The 20,712-nt window shown below is 39.7% G+C and overlaps 2 protein-coding genes and 1 pseudogene across 7 annotated transcripts in view; 1 reads left to right on the top strand and 2 right to left on the bottom strand.

Annotated features, from left to right (window-relative positions):
- The window catches only part of adgrl1a (adhesion G protein-coupled receptor L1a), a 153,768-nt gene extending 150,231 nt beyond the window's left edge, over positions 1 to 3,537 (bottom strand). For all 6 annotated transcript variants that reach the window (XM_037088526.1, XM_037088524.1, XM_037088528.1 and 3 more), the window contains exons 1-3: positions 3,312 to 3,537; positions 2,445 to 2,533; positions 2,260 to 2,338 (exon numbers count right to left, since the gene is read on the bottom strand). The gene's annotated coding sequence lies outside the window, so the exon portion shown is untranslated. The remainder of the gene's footprint in view (positions 1 to 2,259; positions 2,339 to 2,444; positions 2,534 to 3,311) is intronic.
- On the bottom strand, positions 37 to 3,342 carry LOC119013816 (annotated as a pseudogene).
- A 6,308-nt stretch (positions 3,538 to 9,845) lies between the features above and the next one.
- Positions 9,846 to 19,839, top strand: LOC119013987 (adhesion G protein-coupled receptor E5). The gene is made up of 19 exons (XM_037088927.1): positions 9,846 to 10,198; positions 12,760 to 12,840; positions 13,176 to 13,346; positions 13,451 to 13,603; positions 13,812 to 13,958; positions 14,200 to 14,322; positions 14,457 to 14,500; positions 14,592 to 14,696; positions 14,953 to 15,106; positions 15,714 to 15,836; positions 15,953 to 16,143; positions 16,240 to 16,404; positions 16,518 to 16,712; positions 16,974 to 17,191; positions 17,304 to 17,364; positions 17,455 to 17,546; positions 17,699 to 17,867; positions 17,949 to 18,044; positions 18,981 to 19,839. Exons 1-19 carry the CDS (start codon positions 10,168 to 10,170, stop codon positions 19,020 to 19,022), a joined length of 2,361 nt encoding a protein of 786 aa, XP_036944822.1. The 5' UTR covers positions 9,846 to 10,167; the 3' UTR covers positions 19,023 to 19,839.
- Positions 19,840 to 20,712: the final 873 nt, after the last annotated feature.

Here is a 20,712-nt window from a genome sequence, read left to right as displayed (position 1 = left end):
TCTATGATTATTAACTTAGTGATGTTGAATGGGTCTGGAGGGGCTCACTTTAAGACAAATGGGCTATCCTGGGCTTGCTGCTGACAGTACTGAATGCTTATATCCACATTAGCCACAGACATTAGTGCTAGTATGGAACCACTGAGCTGTTAGTAGTTCAGTCTGGCTTCAGATACAGTGCTTATTAACAAATATCCCCAATAATATGAGCATAATTAAATGATAATCATATTAATGTAACTATTTCGGGGTAACCTACCTCAACTTCACAGTTAATCTTGCGACTTTTAACAGTAATTTCTTGAAATGCTCCGTTCTCTACTAAGAACCACTACTCCACTTACACACTGTGTTTACAGCATTTTGTTGGCTTAGTAAGAACATAAATATCCTCATTATTAACGATTAAACTACCATCCCTCAACCACTGTGTGTCAAATGGACTTTATAAAGCATAGATTTCTCTAAGTTAATCAGGCTAATAGTCTCCAAGATTTTAGTAAACAGTATTTTTATGAAATATTTTACAAAAATAATGCAATGCAATAAACTACATTACCCGTAACTTTGGGTGCAGCAGTAGGATGTGACAGCTTTAATGGGGGTGTTATAATGTCTGAGACTGTGGCCATTAACATGATTACTGATCTATTCAAGCATAATGCAATAGTCCAAACTGGTGTACTCTGGAATAAAATCTGCAAAGGGCATTGAGGCTGACTGACATTCATAGATGTTTTATGAGCAGCATAGATCAACAGAGTCGGTTAGGAGAGGTAGAGAATTTGTTTGGGAAAGTTCTGGTCAAGAATGCTGATTAAAAATGTTGTGTTTCATGCTGGGATAAAAGAGAAAAACAAAATGATTAAATTGCAAAAATCTAATTTTGTGATTCACCAACAAACTAAACAGGACTGACACTTAGTTCTACCTATATGTCTGCTCTTGTTACAACATTAACATATACTATGAAGGTCACGGTAGAGAGATAAATGTCTAAAATATCAGCAGTTATAGCAGACAATCCTTAGGAGAATCTTACTGTGGTGCTGCTAGCTGTCTTGGTTTCTACGTGTCTTCATTCCTGTCCAAGTATAGGGGGTGTTTGGCTAGAGCCTGAGGCTAAGAGAAGTAGTCCATATGGATAAAAGCTTTACCAGGGATGAACTTTCCACAGTTTTCTCCTGGAGGAGTGTAACCTCAGTGGCCCAGTGCAGTCTCTCTCCATGATATGCAATAATCCTTGTGGATGGAGTTCACCACAGCCAGGTAGATTTTGCACCCGTGGTGCTTTCACTCTGTATTCATATTCACAGACCGGGGGAGGTCTGTAGGTGTGAATATGTATCCAGAGTCTTACATTCCAGTAGTTTATTCGGCAGTATACACTCCATCTGCAAATGAGGCAGCAGACCTGACTGTTTTTGTGAGTGACAAAAGAAAACCTCTCCTTGGCTGCCCCGATAACGACAGCACAGAGCAGGACAATATCTGCATCATGGCCTAACTGATCTTATTATTCAAACCAGATTGCAGAGAAATATGATTCAAAATTCATCCACATCCATTTCTGAGAGGGTGGCAGTGGGCCTTGGAGCAAATTAGAGGAGTCCAGTTCAATTTCTCTGTGGGGAATTAAAAGGGCATCTGCCAGTCTGCACAGCTCTCCATTAGCCCAAAAATGACACTCTTTAATGTTGAATTAGGAGTTCATGTCAAAAAGGCCGAGGCCCTTTTCTTCAGACATTGGGAGGTTGCTGAGGACTCTTAATGAAGTAGTAAAGAAGAAATAAAGTAAAAAGTACACTCAAAGGTTAAAAGTGGGTAAATTAATATATATTCTGAGTAAACATCACATTATTCTAAAGAGGCAAGCCAAGTTCTGGGCTCTCGTCTGTGCCAGAGCCTGTGTATCCAACTGATTATCAATCATCAGAACCTGAGTCAGCCAGTAAAGAGAACAAAACTTAGACAATTAATCAGAAGTAACCAACAAAAAAGAAAATGGCCTATGCAGTGGATTGTGGGTCAAACAACCTTTAGCCAATTAAGCCGCATAACCTAACAGAATTAATTGCAGAATAAAGCACCATCAATGCAGACAGCAGCTATATGGGCCTAAACAATGTAAGCTCCTCAACAGCTGCAGCTCACAAACATACATTAAAGCAAAAACAGAGCTTGCACAGTCATTACACACCATGTTATCTCGCACTTCAAGGCAGTGGTTGTTGAAGAGTGACTAATTGGGGTACTCACCAGTACAAACTGCTCTCTGTGAGTTTTGAGCACAGCGAACTCCAACACTCCACAATCTGCTCCACATTTCGGGCTGGCCCTTGGATATTTTTAAACAAGATTTTGTTTAGGGATTAGTCCCATTCCCAGCACAACCCCCAAATCACACACTAAATGAACACCCACATTAACTACAAATCTCTTACTTTATTTCAATTAGCTGTGGTCAAGTCAGCTGAAGAGGTAGATGGTCCTGGTGCAGCATAGGTTGCTCCAAAATATTTCAAGGACACGTCTGAAAAGATCACACATTAGATTATTATTCCTTGTTGGGCTTTAATGTGTAAAACATGAGACACAAAACATACAGCTTTCAGTGCTCAGTATTATAAAATAGCAAGACATCAACAAACCTATAACCTAAATCAAAGTACAGTCAGCTAAACATGGACACTGCTCTGGTTTTCATTTAGCCAGCACTTAACTTTTGTTGTAAAAGATTTTATATCTGAAATGTGTTTGTTTTTAGTTGGTAATGTGTTAAAATGTTCACAGCCTTTTAAGGAGAACGCTGATTATCCAAATTTAGATCTACAATGGGATATTTTGGTTCCCAGCACCAAAACACAACATACGCTGGTCACTAGCAAGACCAGTGTTTGTTGTGTTTTGGTGCTGGTCTATGCTGTTTTTTTCAGCAGGGTTGCCATTCACCATGCTCCTTCTTACTGTTTGTATTGTAATTTTAACATAGCAAGGAAGCAAATGGTTAACCTGACACCATTTGGTGCACTTCAGATATTTAAATAAAGACTGTATTGATATATAAAGACAACTTTAATGTTGCGAGGAAACAGTAGCAGCTAGTTGGCTAGTAAAGTTAGTAAAATCATAAACATTGGAAGGCCGCTAACGTGTCAGCTAGCCTTACTATGGAGGAAGTTATATGATGATTGCTACTGAAGCTAGCTAGCTAGGTTAAGTTACAGTAAAATAAACTATAAACGTGGCTGTATTCTGTTTAGCGTTAGTCATTCAAAACACGACTTTAATCAGATTCAACAATCACAAACCTTTATCCTGTATCCCTTTTTCCATCTCCATATTTCTCTTATTTTGCCGTTGGAGTGTCAGTCCTACACGTCCTGCTGCTAGGAGCTAATGTTATTTTCTGCGTTACATGTCATATCATTAAGAATATAACACAAACATTGCTCGGTCCATCAGAACAAGTTTCCCGTGGAGATTTATTGCTGCAGTAACAGGCGGAGTCAACAAGATGGCGCTGCGACACGACAGCCCTTGTTACCATGGCTAAAAAGATCCTGAAGCGAACAAGTCAACACCTGACGGGAGCGACACACAGGTGTAAGCAGATACATTAATGAAGTCTCTGTCTATTTAGATACAGTATGTAATAGTATGCAATGAAAACACTAACGCTAATTAAAGATGCAGAACGAAGCGTTGTTAAGTTTCTAAAGATGTCCCCCCCCCCCCTTCAAATGCCTCACAGTGGTTTGGTCCACTGCCAATCAACCTGCATCTCACACACCTGTGTCTGTGACGCAGCTGTCTTCATGGTGGTGCTGGCGAACTGTAGTTAATAGATATTTTTTGCCAGAGTTAACTTTAACTATACGTGCAATTTTTTGATTTGATTTGGTCTTGATAATGTTTTTCTGTTTGTTTAAAATATGAGTTCATTGTACCTGTGCTGCACGGAAGAAAAAACTAAGCAAGTTTTAATAATAAGGCAATTAAATTCATTATCATGTCACTGATTTAAATAAATGTCTTATAAGGTGTAGTAAGCTGCAGGGGATTCTGAATGTTTTAAGTTTGTTTCCTTCAGTATACAAGGTACAACATGTACCATGTGCTGTGAGAATTTCATCACATACCAAATAATAATCTGTACTAATCTGATTAAAACTAACATAGTGTTAAAGATTTAGTTTTGAACCCAGGAGAGTTAACATGAAACATGGTTTGATAATTGGCCCTGGGGCGGCCCTCTGGCTTTGGTGCTGCACATTAAAACCAGTAAAATGTTAAATGCTTAAATCAGCATCTTCAAGAGTTTTCCCTCAACTTGCTGAATTTGCTGAGATAGTGAATCCGCCATATTTTCCAACCCAATAACAGGAAGTAAATTGTTGTCCCACATTGCGCCTGATAAGAATAATTCTCAACACTGAAAATGATCTTACTTCTGTTACGGTCTGCATTGAGAAACTGCCTGCCCACATCTCCACCACCACTACTTTTTCTCTTCTAATAATCAAATGTGAAAATTGTGCAATCGATGCATCTTCTGCTATAGATTGTGAGAATTTAAAAAAGCAAGGTGGTGCTGAAGGGACATATACTGTAGAGACTGTGCAGCAACTGAGATAGTTTCATCCACTCCACATGCAGCGTTTCTAAGTTCAATTATAGGATTCTTATGACGATGTTATGTAATACACATTTGTTTCCACTAGAGAGTACTATTTCACTATAACACAACCTCCGTTATGAGCAGCAAAAATCCATGTTGTTTGGCACTCTGAGCAGTTTTGAGGCATGTTCTCACCAAAATAGAGTGCATTAAAAATAGTTTTATTTTCTTTCCTTTTTTTGTTTACTTGGAAGCACAAAAAAACAGAGCCACAATTACTGGAAAGCATAGGATTAGCTCTTGATACCACTCCCAAATGGATCAAAAACCTTTTAATATATGGCTAACACATCCAAACAGCTGGATGTGAGAGTGAAATTTTTTAAAAAAAAGTTTTAATTTATTTTAAGACTTATTTTTCAAGCACAACATTCATATATACACCAAAGACATCACATATACAGATACATGTAATTCATATGGTCAGAAAATGTCAGATAAGCACACATTTAGAACATTATTCAGTATTTGTAAGGCACTTGGTGTGTTACAGCCAAAGAAGTATCACATAAATACTTAATAAAGTAAATTACAAGCCACCATCACCCCTGACCCTTGAAAAGGCTATAAGTTTTATGAAGTTATCAGAAGCAAAATTCAAGCAAGTGCAAAAAATAGTCTGCAGTAGGTGTGAAAAGTTTGTCACCACTTCCTCCACTGTATCAAGACTGTGCTGAAGGTGTATGGGAGGGAGAACTAGACGAGCTTAGTTCCTCTAGAGAAATGAGAGCTATTTTTCACAGCTACGTAAGGGAAATGTCTTTCTGCACACATTGTGCATTTAGCAAAGAGCAGGGTGCTATACGCTGCACTCAATAGCATGTGTTTGGTTATAATTAGTTATTGTTCTCACACATTCAACAATCATTCACATGGAAACTTTCCACATATTTGAAAGCTATACGAAACAGTTAACTGAACTTTGTCAACCTTGAACTGTGAACGCTGTCATGAACAAATGTAATGCACCTACAGTAATGTGAAATAACCCTGGACGAATTTCTCAGTAAGAATGTGTCATTAACACTGAAAGAAACTGCCGGGCTGAACAGATCAGTCTGCGCTCATGTTTTACGTACTCCTACACAGAAATTACATTATGCAGTGTCATGAGCTCTTGTAAAACTCTCTCTGTGCTGGATGAGATCATGCATTTCATAATAATAAGCTTTAATTAACTTTCAGAAACAGGAAAGTGTTTTAGAAAAATGTTTTGTGAAAGCCATAAATTAAAAAAACAAAAACTAAAGTAAGAGTTACATACATTTATAAATTCTTGGATAAAAAAAGAAAACAGTACATAGCTTTACTGTAGCTAAGATTATGAAAGCATGTGTTTATATAATATAAAGCAGTGGACCCTCTTTCTTCTCTTCGGCCATTTTCAAAGAAAGGAAGTAGAAGGGGGAAAAAAAGGGAAATGGAATTTTGACAGTAAAACTATTCAAGGGGTTTTACTGACTTCATAGTTTCCAACAAAGGACACATAAGGATCAAGTAGGAGAGAGAAAGGAAAGTGTGACATCTGACTTTATTTTACAGGCCCATCTTGCTCTCTCTGGTACCATAACCAAACGAGAACTGTTGGCTGACAGGATCTCACAGCTCTGCCAGCAACTCCCTTCTGAGGTTCATAAACCAAAAGGCCAGCATGTTGCTTAACCACTAGCCACATACTCTATGTTGAATGTTGAATGTGTCGGACCTGGTCTGGTGGGGCAACAAAATCCATTGTGCGCCATCCAGCAGTTTCCCGAAAAATATATACTTTACAGTATATACATAACATATTTTCCAAGGCACGTAGACAATGAGTGCTGCTGGTGCAAGAGAAAGTAGATGTGCTGAATAATGCTGAATAATCCCCATATTTAAAGTCGCTCTAACTGGTCAAGTAAATTTGCATGTGGAAAGACTTCATTATTCCACACCGTGGTACCCATCATGATTACATCATCTGTGTCCCAGCTCTGGAAATGTTTATTGATGCCCTTCAGACAGCAGCTGTCTATGAAAATAGAACAATTTGACATGACTAAGTCTCATTCATCACTGTTAGACGGAGCGGTTCGACCAGACTACTCCAGTCTCCACTCTGACCTTTTTGTTCAGGGTTGTCAGGAAGTTGTTGAGACAGCTGGGCCGCACTGAGGTCCCGTCCTCATTGTTTGAGAATCCAGCAAGAAACAGAAAGAAAACAAACCCAGCCGACACAAACCATCCAAAACTCTATATGTACACTATCTTGGTTCAGGCAGGAAGAAGGTCGTGAGATAACAGGATAAGCACTGGATGCCTGCCATGATCATATTGGCTGGAAATCGCTCTTTGAGAAAGAAGCCAGAATTAAACTGTAGTGACACAGTTAGCCAAGTCAAGTGGAACGGATTCATTATTTGAATACAGAGTAGCCATTGTATAGAAGTGATATCCAGGCTCTGACCTCAATACCTCTCGCAAGGACTCGTCAAGCTCAGCACAGCTCAGATTGGGGAGTGATTATAAAACCATCCCCCTAAAAAATTCGTTCCACACAGAGCCTGACATTGACTTTATTGTGAATATCATGGGCATCAGTTGCTGTTCAGTGAATCTGGTAATAGGCCTGTCGTAAATAAGTTGCATTTTGTTGCATTTATACAAGGCTTGATTGCTTTTGATGATGATCAGTTGTGAGACATAGTGCAGTAAGGTTTATTTTATATGTGGTACTCAAGTCATTTTGTCCGAGTCAAACAGAAGGTCAAGTGAAGTCAAGTCAAGTCAAGTTGAGTTCTTGGTTAAGGCAAGCCAAGTCTTATGTCGAGTCTCGCCCCAGATCTGATCTGTACAAAGACAAAAGAAAAAACATAATTTCTTTATTTCTTCTCAACCAAGAGAAAAACCCTCCCTTTTACTTTTAAAAAGTTAAAAACTGACAGCCATTTGAGTCATTGTCTCAAGTCAAGTCATAAAGCTCAAGTCATTTATTTTTTTTCAAATCAAGTTGCAAGTCATCAAAATAGCGACTCAAGTTGACACTGTGGTGTGGTGGTGTGTTGTGGGACCAAGTCATTGAGATGTTATTACTTCATACGGTACACAATGTACTCTGAGTGAATATCCTTCATTAGAAAAGTCCCCACGAAGTCCCTCGTGCATCACTTCAAGTTCACTTTTTGTTCTTTGTGCGGAACATAACTAGTGTCTTTTAAAAAAATATGGCACTTAATATCTTTGTTTCAGAGTTTCAGTGTGGCTCATGTTGTTTCTCATGGTAACCTGTCTTCACGTCTTCCTGTCAGCTTTTACATTCAGTCTTTGTTTCAGTTCATTTTTCGTTTTTGTTTTTACTCTAAGCAAAGACTCATCCACCAGCATCTACCCGACCCAGCAGCCACAATACAGATACAATGACCACCGTGGTCAGCTGCTGTTTGAAGTTTGTAGCATGTTAAGTTTTTGTCAAATTACTTGAAGAGGTTTAGTTCGTGCAGGTAGCAGAGGGAACAAGATCAGATTCTTACATTCATTCATTTCAGAACTATTATCACTCCGGATGTGATGTTTCACAAGAAACCTTTTGACGCCTGCACTGGTGGAACAAAGTCATTTCTCATGAATATAGATACAAGCTTCAGACTATTCAAAGACAGGATTTTTTTATCAACAGGTCATGCTAATGTCAGTACATTTCAAGGTCCCTGTGAGAGAGAGCTATGTCACACCACCAGTCCCTGACGGCCTGCTGTCTTTCAACCACATCATCTACTGCACACAAAGCCCAAAGCCCGCCTCATTGTTTAGATGTGTGAAATCATGTAATAACCTCCCTGCCTGTCAAAGAGCCTTGGGACTGTGTGTCCAGGCCTGAATATGACCTTTCCACTGTGAGCTGGAATCAAGAAAAGTTGTTGAAAATTATACGTTTTGTTTTGTTCTGTTTCATTTGGCCACTTACAGCACTTCCTCAGATTCTTATTGCTCGAGTCAGTACAATTCCCAAAAGCGTGCATGAATAAAGTCATGTGTTGCGACCCTGGAGGTCGTATAACCATATTTGTTTGTGCTTTCCATTGCCTCTGCTTAAATACCCATCTTCTACCTGAGTGTGAGTGTGTGATTGGTTGCAGGTGTGTTTGATTGTAGGTTGTGCAGGGAGCTGATTGGTTCCAGTCCTGCAGCCAGAAGCTTAAAGGCTGGCTTTTCACCAGTTCCTGTGGGTTCTCCTCTGCCAGCCAGACTGCCAGCGTGTTTGTTTGAGTGTGTGCGAGCTTTGTTTTTGAATAAAACCTTTAAAATTGCTTTGCTGCTGGTGGTGCTTGGAGGATGGGAAGAGGGAAGTCTCATTTTCATGTTGAGCCAGAGTTTCTTCTGGGCCCTGGCTGTAATGTCATGTAAAAGGTGGTGACACCTCATGACATGAGCATTGAAAATGTGTAATGAGGAACATTATGTTTCTTCATGCCCAGTGTTTCTCAGAAATGCATGTCCTCTTACTGACATTCATTTGGCACTTTTAAAAACTTGAGATAGATGCTTAAAAGTAGCAGTATGCACCATTTTTGTAGTTCTTCAGTAGACATGAATCCATGACCTTACTGATTTACTATATCTGCACTTTTATTTAAAGTAGTACAGTAGGTGTTCCCTCTGGGAATGGAGCATTTCATAAATACACTCCGAATGAACCCCAACACTGTTACTATTGTTACATTGTTCTAGGCAGACGCATGGAGGCAAAAGCTATATATATGTCATCACCATAGTTAGCCAGCTGGGTGCAGAGTCTCTGCTTTTGGGAGGGTATACCCACCAGCAGAACAATGGCCAGTCCGAGCCCCCCTCAGCTGCCCTCCGACAAGCAACAGTCCAGCAGAGAGGAAAGATACAGAGAGACGAGCAAAGACAGAAAGAGCAGAAACAGACATTGCTTGTGCTTAAGCATTCTTTAGTAACATTTGGTTGTCATGGAAAAGAGTCGAGACAGCTGTTTCCTCACCCTATCGCCCCTCCCCAACTATAGCAGAAGTTCAAAACTACAAACCTCATAGGCATGATTCAGAGAGAGAGAGAGAGAGAGAGAGAGAGAGAGAGAGAGAGAGAGAGAGAGAGAGAGAGAGAAACCCCTCCCAAAAAACTTGCGTCATCTTAGCATGTCACCTCAGTAGTGAGAGCACATGAACATTCAAAGGGGAGAAGGAGGCACAGAGTGTGAGGAAGAGGAGAGGTCATCATATGATACGAGAGTCTACTGATTCCAGCATTTTTATATATTTTTTATTTGCTAGCATCAGCACGTGCTGTCGCTACTTTTTCCCATTCCTATTAATCTGACTGGTGTATACAGACGTATTTTTTCCTTTAGGTTTAAGTTACAGACACAACTCTGGAAACTTTGGAAAAGGAAGAGAACTGCACTGTCTAAATGTAGACACTTCCCAGGTTTTTGTTTTGATTGTTTAAACTTTCCTGACACAAATCTGGACAGAGATTCCCTCTTCACCATGCCGGGCCGGTGGAACCTCCTGATACTGGGTGAGTCACATCTGTCATCCATCTGCACAGTCGTAAAGATGGAAAATCCTCTGCTGAGAAAGTTTAAAAATGCTCTGTGCCTCAAGGAGCGAAACTGGCTGGCTGCAGTAGGCTGAACACTTTTAAGGATAGATATTTATATCTTGTTCTAGTTCAAATCTGCCAGGAGTTTTGTACAAAACAGCAGATGTTATATAACAGTCATGGTCTAACCTATTGTATACTGTCAGTATATGTATGTATTTTAAAGGGAATAAGTCTAATAGTGGTGACCAAAGTGGTATACAGAGAAATTTGAAATACAGTTAAAGAGTAAAGGTACATTTATTTGTCATTTTACGACATTTTACGTGTGCGAGCTTTGTTTTTGAATAAAACCTTTAAAATTGCTTCGCTGCTGGTGGTGCTTGGAGGATGGGAAGAGGGAAGTCTCATTTTCATGTTGAGCCAGAGTTTCTTCTGGGCCCTGGCTGTAATGTCATGTAAAAGGTGGTGACACCTCATGACATGAGCATTGAAAATGTGTAATGATGTGTAATGTGTAATGTGTAATGCCCCTAAAGGTTGTAAAATGAAACTGAGAAAACAAAACATACTATTTTATAGAGAGGAGTGCGGCGCCTGCCAGAAGAAAGCCCAATAGTCTGGTGGAATGGTAACGGATACTGCTGTGTCTTCAGCCAGACATTACATTTTACAGAACGTAAAATTACACAATTAAAAGTAAAATGCTACAGAAAAAAATCAAATAATTGTATATAATCATGCTTATTTTGATCCATGTTTTATTACTGAAACATCTTTCCGCTGAGATCAGATCTGACAGGAATCTTATCTGAAGTCTTGACAACAAAATAATAATAATGAGAATCTCAAAATTTCCCAACTCTTCATGAGAGTCACTCTGCAGCAGATGGGTCTGAAGCCTGGGTGGGAAAGACTCCCAGTACATTAGGAGTAAAGGAAAGAGTGAGATGCTTAACACAGCCGCTTTCCTTCAAACAACCAGCTATCAAGGCCCCAGTGCTCAAAGGACCTCTGTTCTTCTGCTTTTAAAGTGATATTTATACGCTATGAGCTCATCAACACCCACTTACTTGTCACCTGATAGTGACCTCAAACCACACTCATCTGCCCCTAGAGGAGGAAACAGTGTGCGTTGCTATGAGTAACAACACTGTGGTATCCTAGTTTGTATCACCGAATCTGAGAGCAGTGGAACATTTCACAACGCAAAGATCACAATCTTAGTCAACCTTTTTTTTTTTTACTCAATATTACCTCAACCCAATCTCAGCAATACATGTTAGCCAGGTACGTTTCCGCAAAACCAAAGATAAAAAGTGAAGTGTGGATGTTTCAAAACCACAGAGAAGTTAACAGTGAACCTTATCTTGCAACTTGCAATTTAACTCTTGTTAGGGGTTAGGGAAGCATCGTCGTTTGGCTTTACAGACCTGTTCCTGTGTTCTCGCCACACTCGGTCGGCGATGGCCCAACTTCTTGTGAAAATAGACAGTTTTGGTCACCAAAACATTGCTGGAAATGTCTCCATGCATCCTTGAGAATATCCATTGGTGTGACTAGTGAAGGTGATATGCCACGTTTGGTACACATGTCAACCATGGACCTTACTGTGGTTTGCAGGAACATTAACTGCTGGCACAATATCCTCAATATCCTGTTAATGTAAGTCAGTTCTATTTGGATTAGTTCCTGAATTTAGTATTTAAATCATCAGTTCTTCCAAATCACCAGAAACATGCTGAATCTTTATTTAAACTTAACATCTACAGATGTCACTGGGAACATTTTTCTTCCAAGGGGCGGGAAAAAAAAATGTTGACAAGGAAGTTTTGTTTTTCAAAAGTACAAAAGTTCATTCACCTCCATTTTATGAGTGTTGAAGCAAATTCTTCAAAAGTAAGTGTGTTCTGCAAGGCCAGATAAGTGGGAACATGCCTCTCTGGATTAAATAAATAATTACTTAGCTATGTATTTTAGAGGTATTCTGAATTTATTTTACAAACTGACAGTGGAAGGTATAACTGGACACTTTCTTCCTGTTTCCATCTACTTTACATTACACCCATCTGGTGTCATTTAGGCGACCACAGAGGACTGACTCTGCACTCTCACAGCCTCACGGATGTAATGCTCTTTTATGACTGCGCCATGCCAGCTGATGTTTCCTTACACATACACATAGGAAGCAGAGTTCTCCTGACACTCATGTGTTCATTTTAAATTACGGTGCAGATGCTGTTGGAACAATCTGAGGAAACGAGGGTGGAGAATGAGGAAATTCACCTTTTCTCAGGGCATTTCTGGTCTGATTTGTGTGGCTCAAACGTATTTCACCCAAATCCTTCCCTGATGTTATTGATTAGCTTTCCCATTTTTTCTTGATGATAGATCAAAATTGTGGGTTTGGGGAGATTAACTTTTTTCAGCTTCTGAAAGGCCCCATGTGTTCATGTAGATTAAACTTAGGTCTGGCAGATGTTGAATTAATGTTCATAATAAAACTGTAGATTAACAGATGCCTGCTTTCTTTTCAGCTCTGTACCTTTCCTTCTTTGTGGTCCAGTCGAAACCATCCTGTCCTAAAGGATTTTATCTCTCCAAGAGAGACTGCATCGGTATGAATAACAGGCTTATCTTAACAAATAGCCCACTGTGTAAAATCCAGCAGGTTGTGGCACGTGTGGTTTGTTTATCATTCCTTACTCATCCTTGCATTTAGAAAAAAGAATAGAATATTTACCGTGATGGAATGTAATTCACATACTGTACATAAGTACAGTTTTGTAAACTTATACTTCACTCGAGTGTTTCCATTTTATTTCATTTGATATTTCTGCTCCACTACATTTTGGAAACCAAAAACCAACTACATTTACTTAGTTTAAGACATGAGTTGTTCTTCATCTGTTGCTAAATGATGTTATTTATGTGATAATTCCTGTTTATTAAGATGTGGATGAATGTGCTGAGGATGAAGAGAATCCCGAGTACGTTGGGCCCTGTGGAGAGAATGCAGTCTGTCTCAACACAATAGGAAGCTTTTACTGCCAGTGTAAAGATGGTTTTATATCATCAATGAACACAAAGAACTTTTCAGCTGATACGTCTGCAACATGTAAAGGTAAGTTATCCTGTGTATCTATCTAACTGTGACAGAGACTTACCACTGAGGTGTTACTGCTGCCATGTAAATAAAAACGTTCTTTCTTTGCATTTTTCTTTAAGATGTCAATGAGTGTTTGGAGAACCCGGACTTATGTGGACCCAATGCCAAATGTTTCAACACAATTCCACTTTATTCCTGCATTTGTGATGATGGATTCAAAACCACTACTGGAGTGGAAATGTTCCGCTATGGTGACAATGTGACATGTAGAGGTAAGATACTCATCAGTACCCCCACACTATAAAATATCACTGTGGTATGTTACTTATACGGTATGTATGTATATATAATAGTACCTCTTCTCTGTGTTGCAGTGATGTTATGCAAATGTGACTTGTTTATAGTTGGTGAGAACATTGATGGCTGAGTGATTGTTTCTGTTCTCTGCTATTGCTAAATGTCGTCTGCCTGCTCACATAGATATGAACGAGTGTGAAGACGAAAAGATTTGTGGTGAGAGTGCGAGATGCATCAACACACCAGGCAGTCACTACTGTGTCTGCAATGCTGGCTTTGGACTGGAATCTGGCAGGTTTAACTTCTCTGGGGGTCAGGAGCGATGTGAAGGTGAGGGCTACGACGTGATGCTGCAAAATACTTTAAATATTCGATTTTTGTTCTGACTTCAAAGATGATTGATCCTAAGATCTGAACGTTAAGACAGGCAAGAATGTTCTGCACATTATACTGAGATAATTACGATCCATAATTCCTGGCGGAACAGGATATTTGATGTTCCATTAGCACTACCTGAAGCACAGAGTATAGCCATCTTCTCTTTTCTCTCCCTGATTTGTTTCCGTTTTAGACAAATGTCTGATTGATAAGACAATATGTGGAAATGGAACGTGCCACCGTGGAGCCAGCGGCCATTACTGTGCATGCCATGCAGGGTTCACCAACTATGGCAACAACCAGTCTCAGTGCACTGGTAAGGACAAAGCAACACTCAAATTTTTCCAACATCCATCACTGAGCCGGTGTTTGTACAGTAAATATATGAACAGAACAGAAACAGGTCATCAGCAAGCACATGTAATAAAACCAAACATCCTGTTTCCTCAGCGTTAGACTGTGATGTTTTCAAAGACATAGACCATCTGAAAGAGGTACATTTCTATAGTTCTTATAACTATCCATTACATATGTTTAAAATGTCCATCACCTCATACTTTTCATTGAACTTTTGCCTATATCTAGGAATCATCCGTTGCACATGATCTTGTGATGCGGTTGAGAAAAGGCTGCTTGGAGCTCACAGAAAGTGAGGATCCAACAGAACTGGATGGAGAGGACATACTGAAGGTATTTCTGCACAGAAATGAATTGAAATGCCATTTGATTAAGCAAAAATCAGCTCCTCACAAGCAGCACAGATACAGGAAGTCCCACCCCCTCCAAGCTCTGTCACATGTTCAGATGTCTCTGCTCAGCTCAGACTGTTTATGTTGACCTGAGGTGGTATGCAGCCTGAAAGTCTGCCTCGGCCCAACTCTGTCTCCTGTTTCTCCGTGCAAACGCTCATGTTTCTCCCTCTTCCCCTCCTCTCCTGTGGCTGCAGAGACTGTTGGCCTTGATCGACAAGCTCTTGTCTGGCAAACCCTTCAAAGATAACAGGAAAGTCTCCACCATTCTGGACCTGGTGGAAAACACTCTGAGGCTCATTGGACCTTTCATTACACCACCTGGGACAAAGAGATCCACCACTCACACAGGTTCAATACAAACTGACACAAAGTGAAGCACTTGAGTTTGTCTTGCTTTCTCTGCTTTGGTTTCCCATTCACAAAGACACGTACAAGCGTTCATTCGGAGCTCTTCATTCATGGATTAAAGCCAAGTTTCCACCCAAAGTAGTCAGAAATTTTTGTCCCAGGAATTACTTTTCCCTCAGCCTGTTCTTTGCTTTCCCACTGTTTTATAAAAACCAGTGAACAGTAGGCAAATGATTCCACTGACATATGAAAAAAGCATCAACTGTCATTATTTGTGTGACTCTGCAACAACAGCAAGCATGTGGGATATTCAAGTCATGCTGCTGTCGATCACGCTTGATTTGTGGCTGTAGTTTTTTTTTTTTTTTAAATGTGGATGAAAGACAAAGCTTGAAGTCACTATTCTGGGGGCATCATTTCAGTGGGTTGAAATAGTCTAGTCTAGTCCCCAGAACTAAATTTAGACCCTGATTCCTGTGGTGGTTCCTAGTCTTTGGGATCTTATCGTGGAAACGTTGCTAAACACCCTCTCAACTTCTTTTTAGCTGAAGCAGACAGGCGATGTATGTTGATTTAAAAACCTGATCTTTGTGTTGTGTGGGTTCAGAGCTGGAGCTGCTGGTGCAAATGGGGGCTGACTTACCTCAGGGACCTGTAACTTTATCATCTAAGCAAGCCCATCTGGACATCCGGATGGAGACAGCTGCTGGAGATCTCTCCAATTACCCTGGTAATGATAATGCATGCAATTAACACATTTGTAACCGCTTTCATTTAGACATAGATGACCTACGAATGTAATGAATGTCAAGTTAATCCAGTGTTATCCTTCTGTGATTGTTAAAGGCTTTACTACAGTGTCCTTGCTGAGCTATGCAAACCTGAACGACTCTACAGACGGCTTTTTTAGTGGGATGAAACCAAAAGCGAAGCAAAACTTTAGGATCAACTCTAAAGTTGTGACTGCCACTGTCAGTAACAGAAACACCAGTCACCTCGAAGAACCAATCCTATTAACTTTCCACCACCTGAATCAGGTAGCATACAGTTTTTATTTATCGTGGATGACAATCTTTCACTGCATGAAAATATCGTTTTCTATAATTGGTCATTATCTCTATTTTGTTTCACAGACAAATGAATCCAGCCACATCTGTGTGTTCTGGAATTCCTCTGAGGGAGGTGGGACGTGGTCTGACAGTGGGTGCAGTGTGGTGGAGTCCAACTCTGAATACACCGTGTGCTCCTGCAACCACCTGAGCAGCTTTGCGGTGCTCATGGCGCTCTATGAGATGGAGGTTAAAACTGCGTGATGATACATATAGTTCAGACCTAAAAGTCGAAAAACTTCAGTCTGTTTCTGTTTTCTGCAATGTCACCCTCCTCTCTCTCTCTCTCTCTCTCCCAACAGAACAAGTTTGAGTTGCAGCTGATCACCTGGATTGGTCTGTCCTTCTCATTAATTTGCCTGTTCATCTGCATCCTGACGTTCTCATTGATCCGCTCCATTCAAAGCCCGAGGACCACCATCCACCTGCACCTCTGCATCAGCCTCTTCATCGCCGTCCTCATCTTCCTTGCAGGCATCTCCCGCACAGAGAACAAGGTAAATACAATTGTGAAATAACAGCTTGAGCAATCAAAATGCCTGCAGTGTCCAGATGAGCGCAGTAATATTTCTGACGCCCTTGAGTAGAGCAGAGGAATAGACACTGAGTAACAGCGCAGCTCCTGAATGATTTATGTGGGTGCTGTAGATTTATTAACAACAATTCAGCAAGAAGTTTCTTTTCCACATTCCTCTGCATTCTTTGTCCTTTTCTCTCTGCTGTTACCCTGATCCTCATCCCTCTCCTCGCTGCATTAGGTTGGCTGTTCAGTGGTTGCAGGGCTGCTGCATTTCTTCTACCTGGCGGCGTTTTGCTGGATGTGTCTGGAGGGCATACAACTCTTCAGAATGGTAGTCCTGGTCTTTAACACCAACTTCAAGACCCTTTACATGATGGCAGGAGGCTACGGAGTCCCAGCTGTGATCGTCGGTATCTCCGCCCTAGTTAAACCCAAGGGATACGGCACTGAGAGATAGTGAGTTCCCTCTTCTGATGCTGGTCTTGTTGATTTTTATTATCATTTATAAGTTAATTCAGGGTTATTTTGACATATAATCTGCTCCATAAACTCTCAATGTGCATTTCAGTTGTTGGTTGAACTTGAATTCCATTTGGAGTTTCTTTGGCCCTGCCTGTGTCATCATCTTTGTGAGTAAAATGATTATAAAGATAAAACGATATCCCTCAAACTGACTTCAGTGCTTTAAAAGAAAAAAAAACACTTCTATCTCCTTTCAGGTCAACATTTTGTTCTTTCTCATCACGGTGTGGAAGTTGGCGCAGAAGTTCTCAAGTTTAAACCCTGACCTTGACAATCTGCAGAAAATAAAGTGAGTCAGTGTGTTCCATGTGTGTGTATGGACGAGGTCTGCATGTGTGCTTTAACATGTCAGCATATATTTCTCATATTACTGCTTAGCAAGCTGTTTCCTGTTGAGGAGCCTCAGATGTGACAAGTGTGTGTCTTTGTTGCCTCCTGCAGGGCGTTCACCATCACTGCAGTGGCTCAGCTCTGCGTGTTGGGCACCATGTGGATCTTTGGTTGCTTCCAGTTTGAGGAGGGCACCATTGTCATGTCCTACCTGTTCACCATCCTTGGCAGCCTTCAAGGGGTTATGCTCTTCGTCATGCACTGCCTTTTTTCCAAACAGGTCGGTCACAATCCTCCAAAAAAATAAAGTTTGCTGGATTTTCTGATGTCAAAACTCAATTTGTATTTATTGTGATTCTAGGTGAGGGAAGAGTATGGAAACATCCTGTCCAGATGCTGTGCACCGAGGAAGAAGAGCTACTCGGAGTTCAGTTCCTCGTACTCAGGCAGAGCTCAGGTAAGCAGTTATTTATATTGGTTTAACTGTAAGATCCAGTCATCTTCACTAATTTCATCACAGTGCAACATAGTCACTACTTTATTTGGCTACCATACAGTATCTACTTTCATAAAAGAAAAAGAAAATAAAAATATTTTAATGATGGCGTGAGCGATTCTAAATAGTCTCATTCCAAGGTCGTGAAATACTGAATCTACAACTTTTCCTGAGAACCCCTAACCCCGTCTTTAATTTCTCACACAGTAAAATTAAATCACACATTTACTATCCATGCAAGCAGTTTATCACTTTGTCCGTAATGAGATTGCCTGAGAGACCGGGGTTACGTCACGGAGAGCTGAATTCTGGAAAGCTTCCAAAAGCAAGTTTTTTCAGGGTCTGAAGATGATGAGGTGTTCAGGGTTCAGCAGTAAATGGATTATATGTAAATGGGATTATGTAATCGGATTACAAATATAACCATAATCAGTCCAAACTACATAGGAACAAATGTGCAACTAGATATTATAGAATAGTTGCCACTGTCAAGGAGTAATTGTCAAGTGTTTAACTCTTCTCAGATTGTTTTCCTAATCTTTTATTTATACTAAAAGGAGGAAGATAAACATTGTTAGCGAGTGCTTCTCTTCTCTATGTGGCCTTTGATGGAAAACAGGAGCATCAAAAACTGACACAAAAGACTTTCAGCCTCCCACATATTGTAGAATACACACATTGCAGAAGTTATGCAAATACAGCTGTTATAGTCAATTCTAATTTAATTCACCATCTGTATTTATGAATATTTTGTGGCTTTGTGTTTGATTTTGAAGAAACCTGAAAGCATTCAGATTTGACAACACGTATTTATTATTCAATCAATCACAAGTAATCTGACCCAAACCCAGACTCGTGACTCAGTAGCTCGTCTCTCTCTCCTTTGTGGTCCTGCAGGCATCCAAGAGCACCCCGGACACTGGCGAGTCTCACATCTGAGGAGCGTGAAAAAAATCAGATTCTTTCCTGAAGACTGCCATCTCAGATATTCAGTCAACTGCTGTCCTGCCATTTGTAGCCAATGCAGCTGTTTTGTTTTACTGCAAAAAGTTGTAAATAGTTTATTTCTATTGTTTTATTTACTTTGTTGTTAATGAGCTGGTCTTTGTATTTTAAGCTATCGAAAGGGAACTGTTGGTTGTTACATATTTTTTTTAAATTAGGGATTTCGGTCAATGAGAAAATAAGAAATGCCACTCCACATGCGTATCACTATAAAAAAGACTAATCTGTCCTCAATAACTTAATGTTTTGATACTGAAGCAAAACTAGTATGACGACTCATGGTCAAAGAACATAGTGTGCTTTACTTTAACTGGAAAAAAAACTGGAAAAAATAAATCTCAAAAAGATGGATGGTATTTATGAAGACCTGTGTAATCAGGTGTATGTAATATGGCTTATTGTGTCCTCCAGGTACTTTATGCAACATGCAAAGACAATCTGGGAGACATTTCAAGTCAAAAATGATATTATTTAAACATGACAAACAAAGAAGAGGATATAATAATGAGAAAATAATATTTCAGATGTATGTTTGTGTATATACTGATGGGCAAAATATTATATATTACAGTAAGTGACTGCAATCCTGCTCTGTTTCAGCGTTCTGTAACAGGTGTTGTATTATATCTAAATATATTTGAAAAGAGTTTTTTATTTACCAAGTTCTGCTAAAAAGTGTTTTAAAACTTGAATGTTCAAAGAATGCCTATCCTGCAAGATTTAAATGAAATAAATATTCTGTTGTACTTCATGTTTGAGGTCTTTCCACCACTGTTCTTGAATTATTTTCTTTAAAACATGAACTTGATTTGAAAAGCAGAAGGGCAAATGCATATATTTCTTTAAACGTATTTATGTCAGAGGCCAGATTTAGCAGAAATAGCAATAAACTAATGGTGTCAATAAATCAATGTAATGGTCATTTCGGGGTTTTTTTCACCTTCCGGTCTAACACAGTTATATAACTCCTTACGTATCTGGCTGGTTGACTGAAAAGATAGAGACAGTTACACGTACTGAGGAAATAACCTCGAACTTAATCTCTTCTTCCGTCCTGTTTATGTGAGATACAGACATGATGGGATCCCGAAACAGCTCTGAAGTCTCCAAATTGGTCTTTACATTTTAGTAATCAAACCTTGAGTTGTCCTGAAAACATTTTTTCTGCAGAAAGTATCAGTGTGGATGCAGTTTTACCTCTCAAACATTTACAAACATTGTAAAGGTTTATAAAGTCACAACTCATACATCTTTTTGTATACCACACACTGAGGCTTATCTTTAAATCACAAATCTATCTTTTTTGTCTAATGTTTTCTAAAATATTTGTCAGGGAGATGATCAGTGATGGATCACAGTAACTCTTTCTCCCACAAGTGTAACAGAAACTCATGAAGCACCTCGTCGTCATCATGTTCTTGCAAACTCCTCTCATGTCTCTGTGCTAATATTCATGTGACCGACAGCGGATGATAATCATCATCAAACATCATAGCACCAGTTGAATAACAGACTCAAACTGTTTCCATTTCACTGATAATTTGAGAAAGAAAAAGACAGAATGTTGATGACAAATTACTTTTCTCACTATTCTACGTCTTGCCGAGCACACGGTAAGTGCTAC

Source organism: Acanthopagrus latus, chromosome 23 (genome assembly GCF_904848185.1).
Source record: "Acanthopagrus latus isolate v.2019 chromosome 23, fAcaLat1.1, whole genome shotgun sequence".
In the NCBI taxonomy this organism is placed as follows: Eukaryota; Metazoa; Chordata; class Actinopteri; order Spariformes; family Sparidae; genus Acanthopagrus; species Acanthopagrus latus.
This window is presented reverse-complemented; position numbering and strand designations above follow the sequence as displayed.

Coding starts and splice junctions, on each gene's coding strand:
- LOC119013987 (XM_037088927.1), top strand. CDS start 10,168: ATGCCGGGCCGGTGGAACCTCCTGATACTGG. Junction 12,841..13,175: donor CTCCAAGAGAGACTGCATCG/GTATGAATAACA, acceptor CTGTTTATTAAG/ATGTGGATGAATGTGCTGAG. Junction 15,107..15,713: donor GAGATCCACCACTCACACAG/GTTCAATACAAA, acceptor GTGTGGGTTCAG/AGCTGGAGCTGCTGGTGCAA.